The sequence below is a fragment of the Mirounga leonina genome, unplaced genomic scaffold (genome assembly GCF_011800145.1).
Source record: "Mirounga leonina isolate KUSES-001 unplaced genomic scaffold, KU_Mleo_1.0 Mir_178, whole genome shotgun sequence".
NCBI classification, from domain to species: Eukaryota; Metazoa; Chordata; class Mammalia; order Carnivora; family Phocidae; genus Mirounga; species Mirounga leonina.
This window is the reverse complement of record NW_023270464.1, coordinates 26,945,339-26,967,464: the sequence shown is the minus strand read 5'-3', so window position 1 is coordinate 26,967,464 and position 22,126 is coordinate 26,945,339. Positions and strand designations below refer to the sequence as shown.

General features: G+C 54.4%; 1 protein-coding gene and 1 long non-coding RNA gene across 2 annotated transcripts; one reads left to right on the top strand and one right to left on the bottom strand.

Annotated features, from left to right (window-relative positions):
• Window positions 1-11,126: 11,126 nt before the first annotated feature.
• Window positions 11,127-19,727, bottom strand: MESD (mesoderm development LRP chaperone). The gene is made up of 3 exons (XM_035024266.1): window positions 19,501-19,727; window positions 13,575-13,807; window positions 11,127-12,302 (listed from the first exon to the last, which is right to left on the bottom strand). Exons 1-3 carry the CDS (start codon window positions 19,702-19,704, stop codon window positions 12,035-12,037), a joined length of 705 nt encoding a protein of 234 aa, XP_034880157.1. The 5' UTR covers window positions 19,705-19,727; the 3' UTR covers window positions 11,127-12,034.
• Window positions 19,104-21,831, top strand: LOC118023122. The gene is made up of 3 exons (XR_004682674.1): window positions 19,104-19,275; window positions 19,575-19,732; window positions 21,096-21,831. It is a non-coding gene; the product is annotated as an uncharacterized LOC118023122 (long non-coding RNA).
• The last annotated feature ends 295 nt before the right edge of the window (window positions 21,832-22,126 follow it).

Here is a 22,126-nt window from a genome sequence, read left to right as displayed (position 1 = left end):
TGCATTGTCTGTCTCTTTCTCTCTGACAAATAAATAAGATCTTTTTTAAAAAAGTGGGCTAAGCATTTCTTTTCTTATCCAAACACTCATCCGGGTGCTCTGTGGAGCAAAGACGATTTTCTCCGGGCCACCACCTCGAGCAGCACCAAGGATCTGCAGAGCCCATGACTGTGGTGGCCCTAACATGATGGAGCTGTAAGCACACTTGCCTCTTGCAAGGACCAGTCTGTGCAGCGGGGCTTGGTGGGGGCAATGGGTGACAGTTACCCACGTTCTGAGCAGGTGCTGCCTGAGTCGTCCCTGAAGGATGCGTGGAGAGGGCTGTTCGGGGCCCCATCACTCACCTCCAGACTAGGGAACGGAAGGCGAGAGACTCTGCCCAGGGGGCCTTCCCTGACAGAAATTCCAAGAAGAGAATGTTTCCCCCCCTCCAGGGGTGCAGCCCCCAAGCCAGCGGAGGGCTGCCAAGAGAACCTCTCTTGGGGAGATGGGGAATTTGCAGGAAGACAAGACTGACATTTCACTTCTCAGCTGGATACTGCTGAGCCCCAAACTCACAGACCCCCCAGCTGCTGCCCACGTGGGGAAGAGCGTCCTCAGGAGAGCTGCCCTGTCTCCCTGTCACTCGGGAGGGTAGAGGCTGAAGATGTCTCTCTGCTCACCTGGGGGTAACTGAAAGAGGACCCAGTGAACACGCAGTTCCCAGGAGAACGGAGTGCAGCCTTTGCATAGATGCGCGGCCACCTCTGGGCTGGGCAAGGACGGAGCTCACCCCCAGCGTGAACTAGCCTGAAGGCCGCTGCCCCAGATGGCTGCCTGCTCCGACTGGGGGACCCTTACTGGAAGGGGCTGTGGGTGCCTCCAGAGGCAGGAGCTGAAGGAGAAAGTGGTTTTACCAGTGTCCAACTGGGAACTGTATTGCTCAGATCAAAGTAGGCAGGACAGTATCCGGGAATAACCCAGAACACGTCCCAAGCCAAAGAGCCAACACTCGGACACGTGCCCTAACAGAGGGCATCCGAGGACATCTGCAACCGCACAGATTGGAGAAGGCTTGTTGCCCCTCCTCCTCCAGCCCCCAGCTCTGTGCCCCACCCTGTAGGAGCCAGCAGGGATGGGGGGGCTCGGGACACGGAGCAGGAAGAGGAGAGGGTGCAGGTGAGCTGGCTGCAGGGCAGGAGGAGAAAGCTCTGGTGTGCTGAAGCCCACGGTGTGACTGTCCCGACAGGGCCCATGGCAAGCTGCAGAGCCCGAGAGTCCCGTCCGTGGGAGCCCTGGTTCTCACGAGCTGGCGTGAGCGGGCTCCAGCCCATCGCTGGCAGGGGGCTGAGGCAGCAGAGTGCTTGGAAGGCAGCCCTGAGGGAAACACCCATCTCTGTGCCGGTCTCTGCCTCACAGCAGACCCTCCCAGAGCCGAGGGAAGTGGGTGAGGACTGCACCCCCTGGGCAGGACCACGATCTCTCTGGTAGCAGAACGAGGCTGCTAACATGGGGACTTGCCTCGTGGTGTCCTTTAAAGTGGTTTCTTGTCCTTCCCAGGCCAGAGAGAACACAGTATATGTGGCTGAATAAAGACAAAGTTGGGGACGGGGAGTGCTCTCCTGAGCAATAACCCTGAAGGTGAAGTCATCAAGATTGGTTGACAGCACTCCGTGGAATTATTAAAGTTTAAAATCCTAAATAATACTGGAGACAAATCAACGGAGGAAACGAGCTTAAAATGGATCTCCCAGGTAGAAGTAGGTATCTGCGGACATGCTGGGCCCCTGTGTGTGCTCCACCCCGCCGTCCTCGGCCCGCCCAGGGGCAGCTCCCTGCCCGACTGCCCGCGGGGCTGGCCGGCGGGAGGCCCCTTCAGGAGGTGGGGGGTGCTGGCTCAGGGAATGAGGGTCACTGCTTCCCTCCTTGCTGGGTCTCTGTGGGCTGGCGCTATCCCTCTAAGCAAGCCAGGGCCCTCTCCCACCGTCCGCCTGGGGCCCAGTAACCGCCCTCCCTCCCGGCATCCCCAGGCCTCGGGCTGGTGACTGCTTCCTGTGGTTGCAGGCCCAGGCTCTCTGCCCCACTCCTGGCTGTGGCCCAAACTTTACTCAGAGCTTGCAAGTGGCCCCTTCATGAAATGATCCTTCCTAGGGCCTCCTGCTGGACTCTACTGATACTTTATACACGAGGTGCTCTTACAAAGTTTAAGTAGGCAGGTGGCGGGGGGGCGGGGGGGGAGCCAGAAGGAAAACCAGAAGGGGCCATTCACAGAAGAAAACGTACAAATGGGAAATAAATACATTAAAAAATTCAACCGCAATTATATGATGCCGACTGAAACAACAGTAAGATGCTGTTGATCACCCATCAAACTGACCGCTAAGGGACCAGTACGGATACTCGTAGACGGTGATCAGATGCTTGGTGCACATTTCTATGAAGTGATTTACTGTTACGTAAAAGTGATTCGAAGATGTGTGCAAAGTTTGGCTCCAGAATTGTGTCCAAGAATGCATCCTAGCAGAGGGCTATGGGGGTGCGTGAGGACCGGTGACTGGGGCCTTCGCTGCGGTGTTTGACACGGTAACGGAAACTCTGAAACAACCCTAATAGTCAAAAATCAGAGGGTGGTTAAATTGAGGCATGTTCCCTTTCCCAAAACACAGATTAAAAACGACTATGGAAATATGGACAATTATCAAAGCTGGTGACAGGGACCGGGAACCCAGCAGACCTCGCACACGGTTTTGTGTTCGCGCACCTTCACAACAGTTCTGTGATAAAAGGCGTCTGAAAGTCGGAAGTGGCCGGTTTAGGGAGTATTTAGCATTACGAGTCAAGAGCCTTAAAAACAGTCTGTTTTGGTGAGCTACTAAGTACTTATGGGGCATTGACCTGGGCAAACAGAGCCTGGGTATCAAACTGCTCATTCTGGGATTCTTTGTACTCATTTGACAGGGTCGAAGAAGCCCAGTGTTCAGCTACACGGAACGACTAAATAACTTACGGTCTGCTTTGATGAATTATCAGTCCTCGTTGAGATTGTGTTTCCGAAGTTTGTGGCGACACCCCGCTCCCTCGCTGGTGGAGTCAGTGGCAGAATCCCTGTGGCTTACGGGTTCCAGGTTAAACAACCTTGGAGTCCAGCTGGTCGGCATGCCCCACCTCGGACGTGTTCACGCACACGCACACGCACACGTGCACACACATGCGTGCTCACACGCGCACGCACACACACACCCTCCGGCTCTGACACCCCACACAGCGCCACGCTCCCACAGCCACCGGCCGCCTCCCTCCCTCCGCGTCCATCCTGGCCATGCCCACTCGTGCCCCGGGCCTTTGCACCTCTTCCTCCCTCCTGGTTCCGCATCTCAAAAGCCCAAAGAGCTAGCAGGCAGTGGCAAACTCCTCCTCAGGGGCTGTCCCCTTGTTTAAATTCCTTTGGGGAACGCTGGTCTGGTCCAACTGTGGCACAGAGAAGTGACAGATACATACACGGATTCAAAACTGGAAGTAGGTGCCCAAAGGCAGAAATTACCACCCTTACCCTCAAGGGGCTCTAACGGAGGAGCAAAGACCTCAGGGAGTCTGTAAGGAAGGTTCGTTCTATCCTAGGGGTTTAGGGACCCCTCTTGGCTTTGGAAAGGAGTCCCTCTTGCTCTGTTTCTTCCGGATCCTGGTCTGTAAATTCCAGGCCTGGCGGAACTCATCGCCCGTTTATAGAAGAGGTGAGGGCGAGGGACATCAAATATGGCACTCAAAGTCATCCAAGTCAGGGCTGAGGCAGGAGGCGAGGATCAAAGAGGCCCCCGGGTATCCAAGCCCACGGCGAGAAGCCTCACTGCCCGGATGAAGAGGATGAAGAATGCCGGCTGGCCTGGCCGGGAAGAGCAGATGCAGAGCGGACCACATGTCCCCAGGAATTCCTGACATTCCAGACGGCAGCTCGCCCTGCCCACGCTGCTCTGGGCCCCAAATCTGTGGGCTCGGATGCTTCACCTCGAAAACTTCGGCAGGCTTCTCTGGAGGACAGAGAACTGCCCTGGGTTTGCCAGGCACCGCGCTCCAAGCCTGGAACACCCTGCCGGCCGGGCCTCTCTAGTCCATCCAGGGCTGCATGGAATCTGAGCGGCAGGCGCACGCACGGAGAAGCGTGGTTCAGGTCAACGAGCCCTGTGGGGAGTCGACCAAGCGGCCTCGGCTACAGCTCAGGTGGTCCAGGTGGAGGAGGCCCCGGAGTTTCTGGCCTGTGATACTTGGTGGGACCTCCTGAACGGGCCCACTAGAATCCCTGGTCCTGCAGATGGCATCGTCAGCCTGTGGTCCACCCAGGATTTGGGATTTGACCACCTGGCCCTGGTCTTCGCCCTTTGCGGGATGAAGGCCCTGCCAGAGTGCAGGCCCTGGGCCACACAAGGAGCTGGGAGTGCAACACCAAGGACGCAGGCCACCGCGCTGCAGGCAGCGTGCGGGGCAGACGGCCGTCCTGTTTCCGAGGCAGTCTCCGCCATCCCCTCTGCCGCCCCTTAGGGAGCTGTGCTACAGGGCGAGCACAGCCCCCCAGGCAGGCCTGGTGCCTCCCCCCAGCTGTGACTGGGACAGTTGGGTCAACCCCCACGAGCCTCTGTTCACTCACCTAAGAACCCCAAACGTGGGAACAGCCGGCACGCACGGAACGTCGTGTTGCGTGCTTCCCGTGGCTTTGCTCACTTAAACCCCGTTATTCTCCCAGGAGGCGGGAACTTTCAGCCCCCTGGGCCCGGGCCGGGTGCTTACTGAACGTGCCCACAGTGCCGCAGCCTGGCAGTGGGGGGCTGGGGGGTCCAACTGCAGACCTGCGCTCTAACCGGCCCCACGCAAGCCCGTGGCTCGGGGGAGTGAGCGAAATCCAGTGTGCCAACAGCCTGCACACAGTGGGTTCTCAGAAGGTGGTGAACGACACCGAGCATCTTTACTGCACTGTCTCCGCCGAGAGAGGGACTCGCCTGCCTTGGTCACCTTACCCGTCGCCCTCGCAGTTCCAGGAGCCCGCTGGTGTTCAGTGAGTCCTGGGTGAGTGAGGGGACTGGCCGCGTGTGGGAGCAGCCCCTTCCCAGGCAGAGCCTGACTGCCCGGGTTCGAATCCTGCCTTTGTCAATCCCTAGCAGTGTGACCTTGGGAAAAACCCTCCACTCCTCTGTGCCTCGGTTTCCTTGTGTGTAAAGCAGGGGGGACAACCCAGCATCGCCTGCCTAGGGTCACTGCGAGGACGAACTGCATTAGTACGGGTGGACGACACAAGGATCGGAGTCTTTCATGTTCCAAAGAGGCAGTCGGAGGAAGAGGTGTGTTCACACGTGCACAGATGCCCGGCAGGTGCAGACGGAGTGACGGGTTCCTTAGGACAGGGGCTGATGGACTCCCACCCCAGGGAGGCAGCCCGCGGGCAGAGGCCGGTCTCTGCTGCCCCCTGGTGGACACACCCCTAACTGTTGGGCGGACTCTAAACAGGAGACCCTGGTTGCTTTAGAGGGTCTGGCCACCCGGCTGCCCCAGCAGTCCCTAGCTCTCGGGGCTGGACGGTGGAGAGAAGGAACAGTTCACCGACAGGGTCCCGTGAAGGAGGCGGAGCCCTCGCTGGCCCTGCCACGGCCGGCCAGCCCCTGCCCCCTCGGCTGGCTCCGCGGCGGGGCGGGTGCGAGGCTCCAGGGAGGCAGGTAACGGGAAGCTGTGGAGGTTCTCAAGTCCGAGCCAAGTTTCTTGTCGCTGCGGTCATCATCCTCCTCCTCGGCCCCCAGCCCCAAATGAACTGGAGGGTCCGACTCAGCTACTCTCCTCTTCAGGCTTCTCCTTTCAGACCTGCATCCCCAGGACCCCCGGTGAAGAGCCCAGTCCCTGCCCACCGCAGCGCGCCCTCGGCACTGAGCCTGGGACTCACCCAGTCCAGCTGAGGGTCAACTCACGGCCTCACCTCACGGAAACACTTCGCCAGATTTCACACTGTGCTCAACAAAGGACACACACATTGCAAAACTAGGAGAGGGCAGACTCCTGTCCTTGACCAAACTAGTCAGGCTCCCCTGAGGATTCATCGCAACCAGGCCCCTGGCTTGGCCTGCTGAGCCCAGTTTTGGCAGAGGACCCTGCTAAGTCAGTCCAGCACCTGCCCCCGACCCTTGACACCCAAGTCCTGGGCCTGCCTTCGGTCAGAATCCCGTGTGGCCAGTTTAGCAAGAACGCCCAGCCTTCCAACAGGTTCCTCTCACCCAGCCCTCGGGCCTCCCTGCTGTTTGCTGCGTTCAGCGTTGGGGGCACACCCTTGCTCTCTCTTTTTTTTTAAAAGATTTTATTTATTTGAGAGAGAATGAGAGAGAGCACATGAGAGGGAGGAGGGTCAGAGGGAGAAGCAGACTCCCCGCCGAGCAGGGAGCCCGATGCGGGACTCGATCCCGGGACTCCAGGATCATGACCTGAGCCGAAGGCAGTCGCTTAACCGACTGAGCCACCCAGGCGCCCCCCTTGCTCTCTTGAATAACGTCTTCCTCGTCATTTATAACAAGTGTCCAGCACACAATTTTTGTTGAACAGAATCTACCAATCGATTTGAGACAAAAGAACAAATCACTTTCACAGGAGGGACTTTCAGTAAGCACAGACAACACGAAGCCCCCCTAATATTCAAAGGCACGCAAATTAAAATAAATTACTGTTTTATATGTATTGAACTATGGCTGGCATGTAGGTGATCAGTGTTTTTCTGAACAAATAAATACACTAATGAATTAAAAATAATGCCCCTTTCTGGTCAGTGTTTGGCAGAATGGGCAGAAGAGGACAAACTCTCACATACTGCTGGTGACGGTGCAAATGGATATAATCCTTTTGGAAATAAAGTGACAACACACAACATGAACATGTCCTTTCTTCCAGTAATCTTGAAGCCAAGACTAAAGGACTCATCTTCAGGGAGGCAAGGAACGAGTTTCAGTTTAAGATTGTGAGGAGCTAAAAAGAACTCAAACATTCAACAGTTTAGAAAGAGATGCAGGGAGCACTGATCCAGCCCCGTGCGGGGGGCTTTACACCTGCGCTTGGATTTATCCTCTTCTGACACACGTCATCGGAGAATCAGACAAACCAGATGGGGCCGGGGCTGGTTAGATCAGCAGCAGAGCCCTCTCCAAAGCAGCTCTGGGGGAAAGTTGATTACAAGGACCCAGAGCTCGCTCTCAGAATCCTGAGTCAACCTAAACAGTCAAGGCCCAGGAGGTCAGAAATGCAGGGCAAATCTAGAAACTTCACCAAGAGAGGTTCTGACGCCTTCACTCTAGCTGCTCATCTCTCAGTGACTCAGCCACCGGGTCATTCAGTCTCTGGCGTGAGGGGCCCACGTCCGGGGCAAATGGCCACGACCAAGGGGGTGCGGGGTAGGGTCACTCGTGCGAGCCGGGTGGGCTTGGGTTGAAGCCGACGCTGCCAGAGGGGGATGCGTGGACAGTGAGGTGAAGACCGTTAACAGAGCCATGCTTGGCACTGTGGTCTGGCCCGACTTTCTCCCCAACATCGGTCTGGTGAGTAAAATCAAGGCACAGCAAAAGCATGGGAGCATCACAGCGCTGCTAAGCATCAGACGTGAAGTCTGTATGGCGATGTGGACGCTGTATTACAATAGAAAGCTAAGTGGTAAGAGCTGAAGAGGGATTGGTCTTTCTGCCAGGACAGAAAGTGCAGAGATCATGCTCTGAAGGACATGTGGTCAAATGACAGGAGCTTCGAGAGCTCGGCGAGGTGTTGGCGGATGAATTTCTTCCTTCTATAGAGATCTCTTAACATCGCTGTCATGTTACCTTAGTAAAAATAAGGATTTCAGTTCTTCCTCTGGAAGCAAGAACCTGGGAAGTCAGGGAGTATGAACTGTGAAAACAGAGGATGACTCGACCCCACGCTTCTCCAGCGTGGCCTCACCGTCCACCCTCATCCCTGCTCTGATTCCATCTCTAACAAGGTCAACTGTTGTCAGGTGTTGTTTTTTTTTTTTAACATTAACTATATTTTTTATGTACAGCATTAAAATCTGACTGATGCTGGTTGCTGTGCTTGGTGACCCCCCTCCACCATGTGCCTGCAGCGAGCGCCTCGCCCCCCGCCCCCGCCCCCTCGTCCTGCCCTGGCCAAGGGCAGCACCCCACATTCTGGGCACAGAAGACCTGGTTTTCCCAGAGTGAAGCAAAGAACACTCCAGCCAGACCCTCCCTGAGGGGAGCCGACGGTCCAAGGTCCACTGCTAGTGTTTTAAACTCTCCAAAGATGTGACAAGTGGCTTCCAGGAATGGTGGTCACCCCCTCCCACCACCGTGGGGAGGAGCCGCCTAATCCAGGACACTGGGTAGAAACCACAGGAGCGCAGAGCCTGCCTGTCAAGCCAGACCGCACGCAGCCCTGCCTGGGCCCCTGCTGGTCCTGCTCAGCTACGGAAAAGCTGAGGGACGGCACCCTGAGCCCTTGGATCACAGCTCCAGCGAAACAAAACAACACTCAGAGGAGCAAGGGGAGTCAGAATTCACCTAAAATAGATGCTGTGGGCCAACGTCTGGGAAACGCTGTGTCCACTAAGCATGAACAAGAGGGGGAAAAGCAATGAACTGGCAGCCATCCAAACATTTGGAAATTACCAAACAACAACAGAAGAACAAATACACTGATGAACACAGAGAAATAGTCCATTCTGGGGGAAAAAAATATAACCCAAGGGGGAGATTCTCCATTTGGACTTTCTGAGTTCATAAAATTTAATAAAACCTTGAATTTTAATAAAAACAGCTCACTGAGATTAAAAACAGAATGAAATGAAAAAAAAAAAAAAAAAAACTCACATCAGAACTAAGAAAAAAATGGGTGCCCAAAACCCCAACACAAAAGTAAAAGACAAATGTTTCCAAAACGATAAGGAAAAAAAAAAAAATCCCTGAATCTGCAATGGAAAGTAACACACCATCTTTTACGAGAATTCAAAAAAAAAAAAGGAAAATCAACACTAAGACTTCCTAGCAGAATTACTGAATGTTCTCATTGAGGAAGGATCCCCAGGAAGCTGAGAGAAAAGGCAGTCATTATGAAGGAGAGAGAGTGGCTGGTCTCAGACCAATACACATAACACGGCTCACAAGGATCGGGGCAGTAGGAGAAAGTTTGTGAACTCCCTGCCTTGATTAGGGGTGCATACATGCTACTGAAATTGGTAATAAAAAACAGCAAGAGGTTTAACATAATCTGTGAAGGAAAGCACCAGAAGTACTAAAAACCAGAGAATAACCATCAAAACCCAGAGGGCGTGAGGACAAAGGGAGGAAGGCGGTCTACCTAACGAAGCTCTCGTGTCTCACAGGCGGTAGACAAAAGCTACCACGCAAGCGTATTGGATCAAGACATTAACACCAACACGAACAGGCAAGACTGAACTCTCATTTGCAGGGATCTGCATATGTCCCGCCGCCCTCTCTTCAACACCTCTCTCTCGTTGGCCGAGGCAGCTACGGGGTCTGCATCTCTGGCGGTGGCCAGCGCAGTGCCCGGCGCCAGCGAGGATCTGAGCCCCATCGCTGGTGAAGGTGCAAGAGCGCAAAACCGCTCGGGACAGCAGTTTGGCAACACAGACCAAATGTTACATTTTGTTTGTTCTAGCAATTCCACGGCTAGGAATTTGCCCTTCAGATATAAAGTTACCAAAATATTCTGGCAGCTCCACGTACTAAGGAAAAACCCAAGGGTCCACCAGCAGGCAGTATGCGGGTCAACTGTGGGTCACCCCTCACCGCCACGCCGCTCACTGGGGCCACCCGCAGCTGTGGCCTGAGCTACTGAAATACTCTCCAACTTGTCCCTCACACGCACCGGGGGCCCCGCGCAATCAGTTCTTCAGTGCAGCCAAGTACAGGTGGGATGGTCTCTCATGCTCACCCCAGCGCAGCTCAAAATCCTTCAGGGTGCCCCAAATTCCTGCCAGGCCCCGTGTAACTCGTCCCTCTTCAGGCGGGTGTTGCACTATGCCCCCGACTCCTCGTTGGCTTCCTGCCATCCCTCCTCTGCTCCTTCTAACCACAGGGCCTTTGCACAGACGGTTCCTCTGCCTCCTGCCTCAGGGAGGACCCCTCTGACCATCTGAAGGTTCCCCCCGCCTCCACCCCCACCTCCTGGCACTGTACACCTCTTTTCTTTCTTTTTTTTTTTTAAAGATTCTATTTATTTATTTGAGAGAGACAATGAAATAGAGCATGAGAGGGGGGAGGGTCAGAGGGAGAAGCGGACTCCCCGCCGAGCAGGGAGCCCGATGCGGGACTCGATCCTGGGACTCCAGGACCACGACCTGAGCTGAAGGCAGTCGCTTAACCAACCGAGCCACCCAAGTGCCCTGCATTTTATGTGTGATGAGTATCTGTCTTCCTCCACCGGGTCATTAAGTTTCAGGACAGGAGGGGCTGTTGTGTGCCCAGCACGCTAACCGACGCTCTAAACACTGGCTGACGTGGCCACCCGCTGCACAGGAAGCAGTGAGGTTAGTACATCCTCACGTGAAAATACAAGGTACAGGGCAGTGTGAAGGGTACCCTCCCCATGTCGGGTAAAGCAATGATCCGTATCAGCTAGAGTGGATAGAAAGCCAGCAGATTCCCGAGGTAAAAACTGAACGCAGCCAGGCACCCGGGGCTGGATCCAGGGGCTCAGACAGCCCTCGTCGGGCCGGGGCCGGGGAGCTGCAGCCCCAGCCTCACGCGCCCCCATTCAAGGAGCAGGGGACACAAGAAAGCCCTCCTCCTGAGGTGGCCGAGGCACACGGACCCCGGGATTAGCTCTGACTGGGCCTGATGCCCTTCAGCCCCGCCGCGAGGGCGGCTGGAGGCGGGGACGGCAGGGTGGACATCCGTCCGCACGCTTCATCCAAGGGAAATCTGAATAGTTGCCAAATCAGGGGACACAGAGGCTGGAAGAAACACGTCACTAGAAGATGCTGGTGAACTTTTTTCCCCTTGGAAACAAAGAACGGGAGCTTCCCCTGAGATGAGGCAGCGGCAGGGGGTAGGCACGGACTTGTCCCTTTGTACCTTCCTCCAGCAGTAACACCTGGAAGCACGGACACGAGCTAGTCTTCACTTGCTGAAATCACAATGGAAGTTTTGTACAAATAACTTTAGTTCCTACCAGTAACACCCGCACACAAGTCCCGTCTGCTGCATGAACAGCAATTCCCAACAGGAGCAGGTACTGAGCCATGTTAGCACCACACTGAACACCCCAAGTTTAGGCACTTCATCGAAGAAAAATGTTCAGAAACGAACGAGGTCACGAGTCTTCCGTCCCACCTGCAGACTCCCGATGCCCACCCTTCAGCGTCATCGCAGGACGGCGCGCTTGAACCCTCGACAGCGGCACGGCTGCCCCACACGAGGACAGGAAAGACAGCCCCGACCGTACAGACCATGTAAACCCAGACGGGTACCGAGAACCCCTCTGGGGACTCACAGTGCAGACCTGGGCTTTCCAGGCTACGTGATTTTCTCTGCACCGATGTCGGGGTCAGACATCCCGGCGTCCTGACCGCACATTCAGGCCCCAGAGCGCCACGCGGGGCTCCCAGGGCGTGCTCGACATCACAGTCCCAAAAACCGAGTTTGCGGCCCAAAGAGCCCAGTCCCGCTGAGTCCAGGTCTGATTAGAACGTGGCAGCGCTTCCGTGAACAGAAAGGAGGGGAGCACGGACACAGCGAGCCCTGGGTCAGGGCCGGCGAGGGGAGGGGGTGGGGCCGCAGGAGCCAGTGACGCCCCCAGACAGAAATGGCAAAAGCAATGGTTGGGTTTCCATTTACAGTGATTTTCTGGTAAACGTGGAAGTGTCATTGTCCAACAGGAATGACGAGACCTCTGTCCTACTTGAAGCCTTTTAGACGGTACTTCTCACGTGGACCACAAACTGGTCCTACGGCAGAGCCTTTCCAGAAGAAAGCAGGATGTCCTCGGCGAGCGGTGCTCCCGCCTGCCCCCGCCCGGGGGGCTCCTCCCAAGGGGCCTCAGCGGCCGCTCACAACTCCTCCCTCTTACTCCCAGCTCGATTGTCTTCCTTTGCAGCCGTGGCGGCCCGAGACTTCGGGTCCCCCTCCCGCTTCTTCTTGCCCTTCTCTTGCTTTGTTTTATTTTTCTCTTTGCTCCCCCCTCCTCTGCCGGGGTACACCTGCCCCTCCAGGGTGACATCGGCACACCTGTCTTGGCCGACCAAAAAGTCCTTGATCTCCCAGGCGTAGCTCCCATCACGAAGCATGAAGATCGCACGGTCCGATCCCACGATGAACCTTGACAGAGACATGCGATCGTATGGTCAGAACACACTAGTAAAGCACGAATGGCTCAGAGCCACTCTGTGGCATGCAACCAGGAAAAATCATCCCTCCCAAATTCAACATGAACACAGGACAAAAACCTGTAGTTTAGCTACTGACTAAACGATTTCACGCCTCAGCTCAAATCCCAGAGACACAGAAGCTGGGCTGTGTGGGGCGTGGATGCCCGCGCTAAGAGACAGCGTCGGCGAGGGGCCTGGGGAACCGCCCCCGGCACTGCGGGGCTGCCGCCGTGGAGGAGGGCGTCTGTTCTGCATCCTGAGGTGCCCAGTGAAGGTTTCCTCTGCCAAAAGCCTTCTGCGGACAAAGGCTGAAAACCATGGGCTTAGGCTGGGTCATCGTAAGGGGCCCACGAGGGGTCGGAGACACACTCGGCCACTGGACGGAGATCCCGAGCCCCGAGGGTAACAGGCAGCCCACGTACGCCAGCACTCAGCAGGTCCCAAGGGGGAAGAGGAGCAGAATGGGGCCTAGGCGGCCCACCGGTGTGGCCAGGGGCACGAAGGCCTCGTCCCTGAGGGCCATGCCCCGCCCCTGGGAGGGCAGCGGGGGCTCTGACCGTTTACCTGTTTCCCTATGCGTCTGCTCAAGCTAATGAAAGCATCACGCCATCGCAGACACTAAGTGTTCCTTCACATTTTGTCATTTCTGTTTCCTGAACTAGGACGTTTGAAGACCCTGAATTTCAGGACCGTTACTGAGGAGGAAAAAGGAAATCCCTGAGCATTGCACGGGAGGGCCGCGCTGGGCTGAAGGAACCCCACCGCTTCACCTGGATTCGGCAGTCGGCTCCAAGGCCGAGTGGGAAAGCTGTCCCACGTGGAGGGACCCCCCCCCCCCAGGGGGGCACGTGGCCAGGCTGTGACTCCTTTGCCCCGCAGAGACCGCCCTGCCCCAGCTCATGGGGACGAAAGGCGCAGCGCTGTAGGAGAGCTGGGAGCCGGAGGGTGCGGAGTAGAGCACGCGGCCGAGGGAGCGCCGGGCCGCGCACCTGACCCGCCGCAGCGTGTCCGCTACCCTCCCCCGACAGAGTTAAAGATACAAAGATAAATAAAACTTGAGGATCAAATGAAATATTAAAAAAAAAAGCTTGCTGGCTGTGACCAATAATAAATGTTCTTCTTAAAAGAGAGAGAAATAAACGTAAGGGGAAATCCGAGACAGGAAGGCCCAGGGCCTGAGGTGAGGACTGCGCGGGCCCCAGCCGGCCTGCTGGTGCTTTACCTCTGAACGTCGTAGTTGGCATTGAAAAGACTGCCCTGCCAGAGGCTGGTGATCTCCTCCGTCTCCTTCTCCGTGGGGCTTCCGGACACAGTGACGAACATCATGAGCGTCTTCCCCTTCTTGGTCATCTTCAGGATGCTCTCGGGCCTGCCCGGGTCTATCTGAGAGAAGTCGATAGGCGCCGAGGGTCTTTTGTGCTCTGGGAGATCCCCTTCTTCTATGTCGTCATCCTTCTATGAGAAGAGAGCACAGAGCACTCGAGTCATTAGAATGCGCTTGTCGGCCGGCAGGTGCAGGCGGACGACCCAAGTTCTCCCAGGAAAAAGGAGACCCAGGAGCTTCCCTCCTCTAGGCAACCTCTGGGGGAAGCCCAAGTCTCCAGCGGGACTTAGCACCCATCACTCCAGGTCACCAGAGCCCTGTAATGGCTTAACAGTGCTTTCCCTCTGGAAGAATCTACCCAGCACGGTAGATTGTAAAAATGGCCACATTCTGGTTCGGTCCTACAGTGAGCTGCAACACAGCACTGAAGATGTGTCCCAAACCTCAGAAAGACAAGACTGAGTGACAGAAGCCAGGCACAAAAATCAGACGTGCTATAAGCCTGTTACTTAAAGTTTAAGCTCAAACACAATTAACCTAGGATGACAAGTTAGAACAGTGGTGGCCCCTGGGAGGCGGAATGAGGTGGGGCTGACTGAGAAGGGACACAAGGGAACTTTCTGAGGTCATGGGAATGTTCTCTTTCTTAATGGTGGCGTGGATGACACAGATGTATCCATTTGTCAAAATTCATAGCACCCTACACTTAAAATCTGCATTTCACGTACGTCAACGTTAACTAAACAGTAAGAACAAATACTCAGTTCTAGTTAGCAGGCTTGGTTTTTGCAGTGGGGTGAACTAGCAAGCCTCAAACTACCATCCGTGAATCCTATCTAGGCTTCCACGAGGAGTAAATGTATTAAGGATAATGACAGCCCCATTCTTCACTTTGGGGAAGGGAGTTCTAGCAGTGGAAGGGGGAAGAATATACCCTGTGGTATTAGGCTGGAACTGGGAGGCATCAAAAGGGACACATGACTTTTCACAGGTAGGAAGGCAGGTAAATAGATCAATGAATAAAAATATTTAAAAACCAGAGTTCTGGGCGCCTGGGTGGCTCAGTTGGTTAAGCGACTGCCTTCGGCTCAGGTCATGATCCCAGGGTGCTGGGATCGAGCCCCGCATCGGGCTCCCTGCTCGGCGGGAGGCCTGCTTCTCCCTCTCCCACTCCCCCTGCTTGTGTTCCTGCTCTCGCTGTCTCTGTCTCTGTCAAATAAGTAAATAAAATCTTTAAAAAATAAAAAAATAAAAAAATAAAAAAAAATAAAAACCAGAGTTCTTCAGAGAAAAGACGAATAATTCCAGCCACAAAAACAAAAACAACCTAAGTACTGGTAGATGGTCCCCGAAAACACTATGCTAAGTGACAGAAGCCACACACAGAGGACCAGGTGTACGGGGCCGCTGGTGACATGTCCAGAACAGAACAGAGATTAGTGGCTGCCTAGGGCTGGCTGGAGGGTTGGGAGAAGTGAGGGAGAGGGAGTAAGATGAGGTTTTATTTTTGGAGCGATGGCAATGTTCTAAAATTGAGAGTGGTGATGGCTGCATGACCCTCTGAATACACCACTGGAATGTGCACTTTAAATGGCTGAATTGTATGGCAAGTGAATGATCTCACAATAAAGCTGTTATCGAAAAGAACCCAGAAAAGCGACCAACCTAGAATGAAACAAAGCCCCGGCATCACTCTTCCGTGGTTCTCTTGACAAATCACCGAGGACACCAGCAATAACGCACTTTAAAATATTTTCAATAAAGGATGAGCACGAGAGACTTCTACAGTAGTGCTTGGAGGCGAGCCCTTTATTCCAGATTTGGGATCTAGCGTTAGCTCTACCTAACCACCTGGGTGACCTTGCATAGGACTCCTTACTCCCCTGGGCCCGCCTCCTCGTCTATAAAAAGAAAAGCAGAGCTAGGTGATCCCCGAGGCCCCAGCAGTGCGACTACACACAACATACCAAGCTTCTCCTCAACTCTGCAACCCTCCCAACTGACCCATTTCCTTCCCCTCCTGCTTTGTGAGCTGATGGCCATCCGCAGTCAGGGGCACGTGCTGTCCCGTCACAGGATCTTGGGCAGCTTAGAAAATCCCTTTCCTCACCTATGATGGGGGGAGGGGGACGACATCTCCCTCCTAGGGTCTGGGGATTCAATGACACAAAGACAAGCAGTAAACAGCCTGTGCTGGCCCCAACAATCACACCTCCAACCAACTCCGGAAATCACACTGTCAAAATCACACAGGACCGCCTGGTCGCCAAATTCACGGGCTGTTTCTGTTTTCGTTCTACTCCTCCATAACATCGGTTATGATCTCCTTAAAACACCTCAAGACTTCTAACTGGCTCAGGAACCTAGAACATTTATGTTTTTCAAACTGATTTCACTCAAGAGGTCATGAAATTAACTCAGTAGGTCACAGGCGACACTTAATGAAAACTAAATAATCTCAAGTCCAGTGCCTATAGCAAGTGTAAGGATTGTTTCAAGCAACTTTAATTTCCATCCTTGGAAATTTGTGTATTTGTTTCAGTTACAAAAACACAGGGGTGGGGGCGTAGAACAGTGCCCCAATGCGGCTATCAGTCCAGCTCTCCACTGTCCCAAGGCTTCTTCCCTGCAGAATCTCACCTGTGGTCATTACTTTCTCTGAGGACTGCCATCAAGCCCCTAGCCCCAGGCACTCCCCAGAAACAGGCCAGCCCTGCCTCTAGGCATTTTCAGCCGTCTTCCCCACTTCTCCACTGCTGAGTCAGATTCAGTCACAAAGCTGACTCCCCTTTCAGCAGATCCTTTCCTTGCTCCTGTGGTCCCTGATGGTAACCCTAGCTAGCGTGTATGGAGCAGCCGGCGCCGAGCCTTCAGGATGGCCCTACAAGGCCCCGAGGGAACGTGGGGTGGGTGAGGCCCAGAGAAGACAAATAACTCACTCAAGGTCACATGCCAGCAGGGGTGACACTGAAGAGCAAACCCACATTGCTGGCTCTGGAATCCTCCCCCCACCTGCCTGCACTGTAAGGTGTAATGAAAAGAACTGTCTTTGGTTTTCCTACACCAGTTGGGACTCAGCATTAAGTCTAACCCAGTGGAAAGCATTCCCTTTACCCATCCCCACCCCACCCACGTGGGGCAGGCCTCTCCATGGCACACCAATTCTCACACTAGTGGGAAGGAATTGGGAGATGGATTTAGGGACTGCCACTGGGGGAGGAAAAAATCCCAGCTCCTGGGGCGGGGGGGAGCTCACGTTTGTGGAGGGTCTGCAAACATTAGCTCATCTGGTCTGCACGGCACCCCTCGAAGGGGGATGTCTCTGGCTTTACGGTTAGGAAAACGAGGGTCACAGAGTTACCAAGCGGTAAAGCTGGTTCAAAACCCAACCTTCTAGCACATCATGCTGTCTCCTGCCTGGTCACACAATCCACCAGCCAACCAAGCTGCGCATACAATCTCTCGCAGTTCTCTCTTCCACTTGGATCCTGCAGCCTCTGGCTTAATCCAGGTCGTCCTCATTACCTTTCATTTGCACTTCTGCTCGCCAGTGTGTATGGAACTGTAGTAAAGTGGCTAAAAGAACAGGCCTGCAAGTCAAATGACCAAGCCTGAAATTCAGCTTACTTGCTGTTTGACCTTGGGAGAGTTACTTAACCTCTCTGGGCTTCCTTGTCATCATCTAGAAAACAAGGTAAGAACATGAGATGAGTGAATGCGCTCAGAGTAGTCTTGTTAGCTAATGAAAACTCAGTAAATATTAACTAAGTAGTCGTTTCTGCCTTCAGATTCTCTCCCTGCCCATCCATCCTAACCTTTGCCAACCAATCCATCTTTTCTAATCATGATATCCCCAATTCAAAACCTCCCAGCAGCTGAAACATCCACTCCAGGGCATCCTCTGAAGGCTTTACAGAGTATTATGAACACTGTGCAAGTTACCCCGGGGAAACACTCAATATATCAAGTGAAAAAATGAACAGCAGAAAATTACATTGATGTTATGCTCTCAGCTATAAAACTATGTCTGCATACAGAGGGAACATGAGACAGTGAACGCACATTTCTGTCCGGAGGTAGGGATGATCACGTGTAAGCGTCCCAGTATCATAGTATTTGGGTCATGCAGCTTTGCAAACTCATCAGCGACTGTGTATTGCCTTCTAAATAAAGTGTAGACCCCAGAGCACTCAGGGCCCAGGCCAACCTGGTCTCCACCAACCTTCCCACACTTAACTTCAGACAGAGCCTTTTCCAGCTAAGATACCTGATTCATATTTGCACGGCTTCCAGTCGGGAGTTGCGCTACCCTATGTTCCTTCCAGGCTCTCTTAAAGCTAATACTCCAACTACTCTGGGGTGGGTACTACTAACGCCTCTGTTTTGCAGATAAGGAAACTAACAGTGCGGGCAGGTTCTTCAGCAGCCCAAACTCACAAGTGGTCTGAGACCAGGCAGTCCGATTCCAAAGCCTAGGCAATTACCATCTGCACCATTCTGTCCCCTTCCCATGTGCCCCCCCACCCCAGCTCCTGTGGCCCTGCTCCCACACCACCCTCGAGTATCTAAAATGCCATTTCCTCCCTGGGACCTTTTGAAAGTCCCACGACACTTTCTTCCTTTTTACAGAACTCGGCAATTCCTACTTTGTGTTAGGGTTACTCGTCCTGTCACCTACAGTTCCTGATGGCGGATCCCTTGCTCATCTCCGCAGCAGCCCCTCTGTCTAGCTCACAGTCTTAGTATTTGCAGGGTAGGATTTCCTCAAGAGGTAGTGTTCTTCTTTGGGGGGGGTCAAAACCTTCATTTGCTCAAGTCTATAAAGAGACGGGAGACAGAAAAGGAGACAGTAAAGGTGGAAGGAACTGCTGCCCGGAGTTCCCTCTTCATCAGTGGGGCGCACACTCAAAGCCACCCCAATCTCGCCATCATCACCTGCAGATAAATACGGAAACACAAGTCTGCTTTCTTCTAGTCCAATTCATCAGATGGTATTTTAAACTCTGAAAGTCTCTATCAGACACGCCCATGTACACAGCGATGCCCACAAAACAAAAAGACATCAGCGCGGCAAGGAGTCATCGGGTAAAACCTCATTCTGCAGATAAGGAACCTGAGGCCTAGAGAGGAAACAGGACTTGCCCAAGATTACACAGCGAGCAGAACCCACGTTTCTGACTCCACGCCACCAGCTGTGCCAATCAGCCAGGACGGTACAACCGCCTTTGCGAGGGAAAAAGGCACAACGTGTTCTCCTTTGCTGAGCCTTCTCTGAAAAGATCACGCACTCCAGTGCATTCAAGTAACGAACCAAAAAACTTACTCTCGCAGAAACAGGTCTCTGCTCCTTTAAAGGAAATGTGGGTTTACGGAGAGCCAGCGGCCTTTGCTTCCACCACCCCCATTACGAAACTCTCAGCAGAGAATACAGCAGAACGAGAAGCCTGAAATCCTACTGATCTAGGGGGCCGGCCACCCGTCCAAGCGGAGACGGTCCTCTCAAAAGGACGATCTTCAGGCCCCCCCCCCACATTCCTGAGCAGAGCGGAAAGGTCTCCCTCCGCACGTGCCGGGCCCACCGACCACGGGGGCCCCGTAGGTACAGAAGGGCAGAGGCGGGAGGGGCCGGCCCGGGACGCGCGTGGCCAGGGAAGCGCGGCAAGAGCGCCCCGGGGAGCGCTGGGGCGGGGGCCGGCGCCTGGCCCGGGCAGAGCGGCCCTCGGGGGGCCGGGAGGCGGCCGGGCGAGGGTGCGGAGGGCGCCGGGGGCCAGCGGGCGCAGGGCCCGGGACGCCGAGAAGCTGGGGCGGACGTGCGCGCGCAGACCTCCCACTGTTCCAGAAGACGCGCCATGTCCGCATCGTTGTAGTCGCGAATGTCCTTCTTCTTCTTCCGCGGAGGCGGGCCGGCCTCGCCCGACGTCCCGGCCGCGCCCTCGGCAGCGAAGGCCCCGGGCGGCAGCGGCGGCAGCAGCAGGTCGGAGGCGCAGAGGACGACCAGGGCCACGCGCGCCCAGCCAGAGGCCGCCATCTTCGCCGCGCCGCCGCGGAAGCCAGCGGTGCGCGCGCCGCCGGGCCCCGCCCCCGCCGGGCCCCGCCCCCGCCGGGCCCCGCCCCGCCCCCAGGCCCGCGCCGACCTACCAGGCCCCGCCTCGTAGCCGCCTCTGGAGGCCCCGCCCCCGCGCCATCTTGGCCCCGCCCCGCCCCCGGGGTCCCGCCCGCGGGCGGGATGGGGCTCTCGGCCCGAGCTGGGTCGCCGCGCATCGCCCGCGCGTTTGCTCGCCGAGGCCTGTCCTTTTTCTCCCTGCCCGCGCAGCCAGGTCCACAGCCCCGCCAGGGCCTCCGGGGGCCGCCGGACAGCGCCTCGCGGGGCCTCGGTTTGTGGCCTGAGAGGGCACTGGAGGTGCAAGTCCTGGGAGCTGCCTGGGCTCGGGGGAAGCCGGGTCCGGAGTGTCCACGGACGCTTCCTCTCCGTCTCCTGCGGCCGCCTCGGCGAACAGCCGCTTACCTGGAAGCGAGCGGCGGTAGCTCTGCTTTTCCAGAAGGTCGCGGAAGGACGGGGCCCGCTGCTTGGCTGCTGGTCGCGGAGGATTCCGTTCAACCTGCAGGATCACCGTCATCTCTGGAACGCGAATAATTCCCCCTCCCCTTTTTTTTTCATTTTTAAGACAACTTCAGTATTTCATCTGATTTTAACCCAGTACTGTAGGCTCTGACTAATGCATTTCAAGGCTGAATCTTTTTTTTGTTTCTTATTTTAAAAGAGTCTGGGCAGAGATGCTTCCAGATTACACGAGTTTTAAATGGCTGATCTGATCTTTCTTTTAGGTTTTTCATTATGTAAGAAAGACACGCATCACTTACTGTAGTTGTGAGATATCCAAACATTCTACAAAGTTTCAAACGTTCTCCTCCACCCCACAACTGTACTCCAATCAGTTTTGTCACATAGACATTTTTCTATACATTTACAAACATCAAAATGTCTCTAGAAGTGTGATTCATACACATTTTGTTGCATTTATATGTATGTCTTTGGCAGCACAATGTACATATCAGGAAGCATTTTGGTTCCTTAAGTGTTTTGCGCTTAGCGATATGACACGATGAACTTTCATTCTTCATACTTCCGTAGAGCGTGCTTTGGTATTAATACACCACTAGTTTATTTCCCTATTACCCCCCCCCATTGATGGACACATTACCAACTTTTCTGCTATTACAAAAAAAAGCCACAATAAACCTCTTCATTCATGTTTTGTATTATGGGCCGACCTGTATGGCCCCCAGATTTCCTATGTTGAAGTCCTAATCACAGTCCTCAGAATGTGACTGTATTTGGACACAGGGTCTTTAAAGAGGTAACTAAGTTAAAATGAGGTTGCAAAGATTGGTCTCAATGCAATATGCTGTCTTTTATAGGAAGAGGAAATTTGGTCACAGTCATATCGGGGAGAGATTATGTGAAGACACAGGGAGAAGACAGGAATCTACACGTGAAGGAGAGACGTCTCCGAAGAAACCAACCCTGCCGATGCCTCAATCTGGGACTTCTACCCTCCAGAACAGCAAGAAAATGTCCTGTTGTTTAAGCCACCTGATCTGCCATACTCTGTTAGGGCAGCCCTAGCAAACTAATATATCCCGGCTTTGTAGGATTAGATTAGTAGGCTGCATGTAACAGAAAACGGAGCTCCTTTTAAAGTGGCTTAAACAAGAGAGAGGGCTTTGTTGTTAGTGTTGTATTTTTCTTTCAGGGAAGCAGTTGGAAAGTGAAGCACTGAGGGCTGGTATTGTAGCTCCTCAGTCATCTGGCGCCCAGCCCCTTTCTTATCCTGCTCCATTCTTCCGGGCAGTGGTTTTTATCCTCAAGTTCATGGCAAGTTCTGAGATGGCTCCTGGAGCACCTGCATCAAGATGACTTTGATCCAGGGGAAGGAGGAGGGAGGGAAGATCAAAAGGAGTACGCTCTTCATTGGAGTTAGCGTCCTTTAAGCAGCCTGCTCAGTTCTGCTCACATCTCATTGGCCGGAACCTAGCCCTCCAGAGGAGGGTGGCAGACTGTCTTCTAGCTGTATACTCTGTCACCCCAAATAAAAGTGGGATTCTGTTATCAAGGGAAGAGAGGTGTGTGCCTCCTTCCACCCTGAGGACCGTCCCACTGCAGAGCTGGCTGATCTTCCCGTCCTCACGCACGCGTCTCTATGTGTACAGGCGGTGACATTTTCTACTGACATGGAGCAGACTTGTAAGAAAAAGAGGGTTTTTTTTTTTTCCTTTTCTTTTCTTTTCTGAAATCATAGGGGAAATGTCATAAGCTCTCTCCCCAGGGCACACTGCTCCACCCAGTGGCTCGCAGCCCTGTCCTGGTTCAGTCATAGCTAAAACACATGAGCAGCTGCGGTCGATCATGTGCTCTGCTGGGAGGGGTCACGCTGGTCATTTATTTTGCC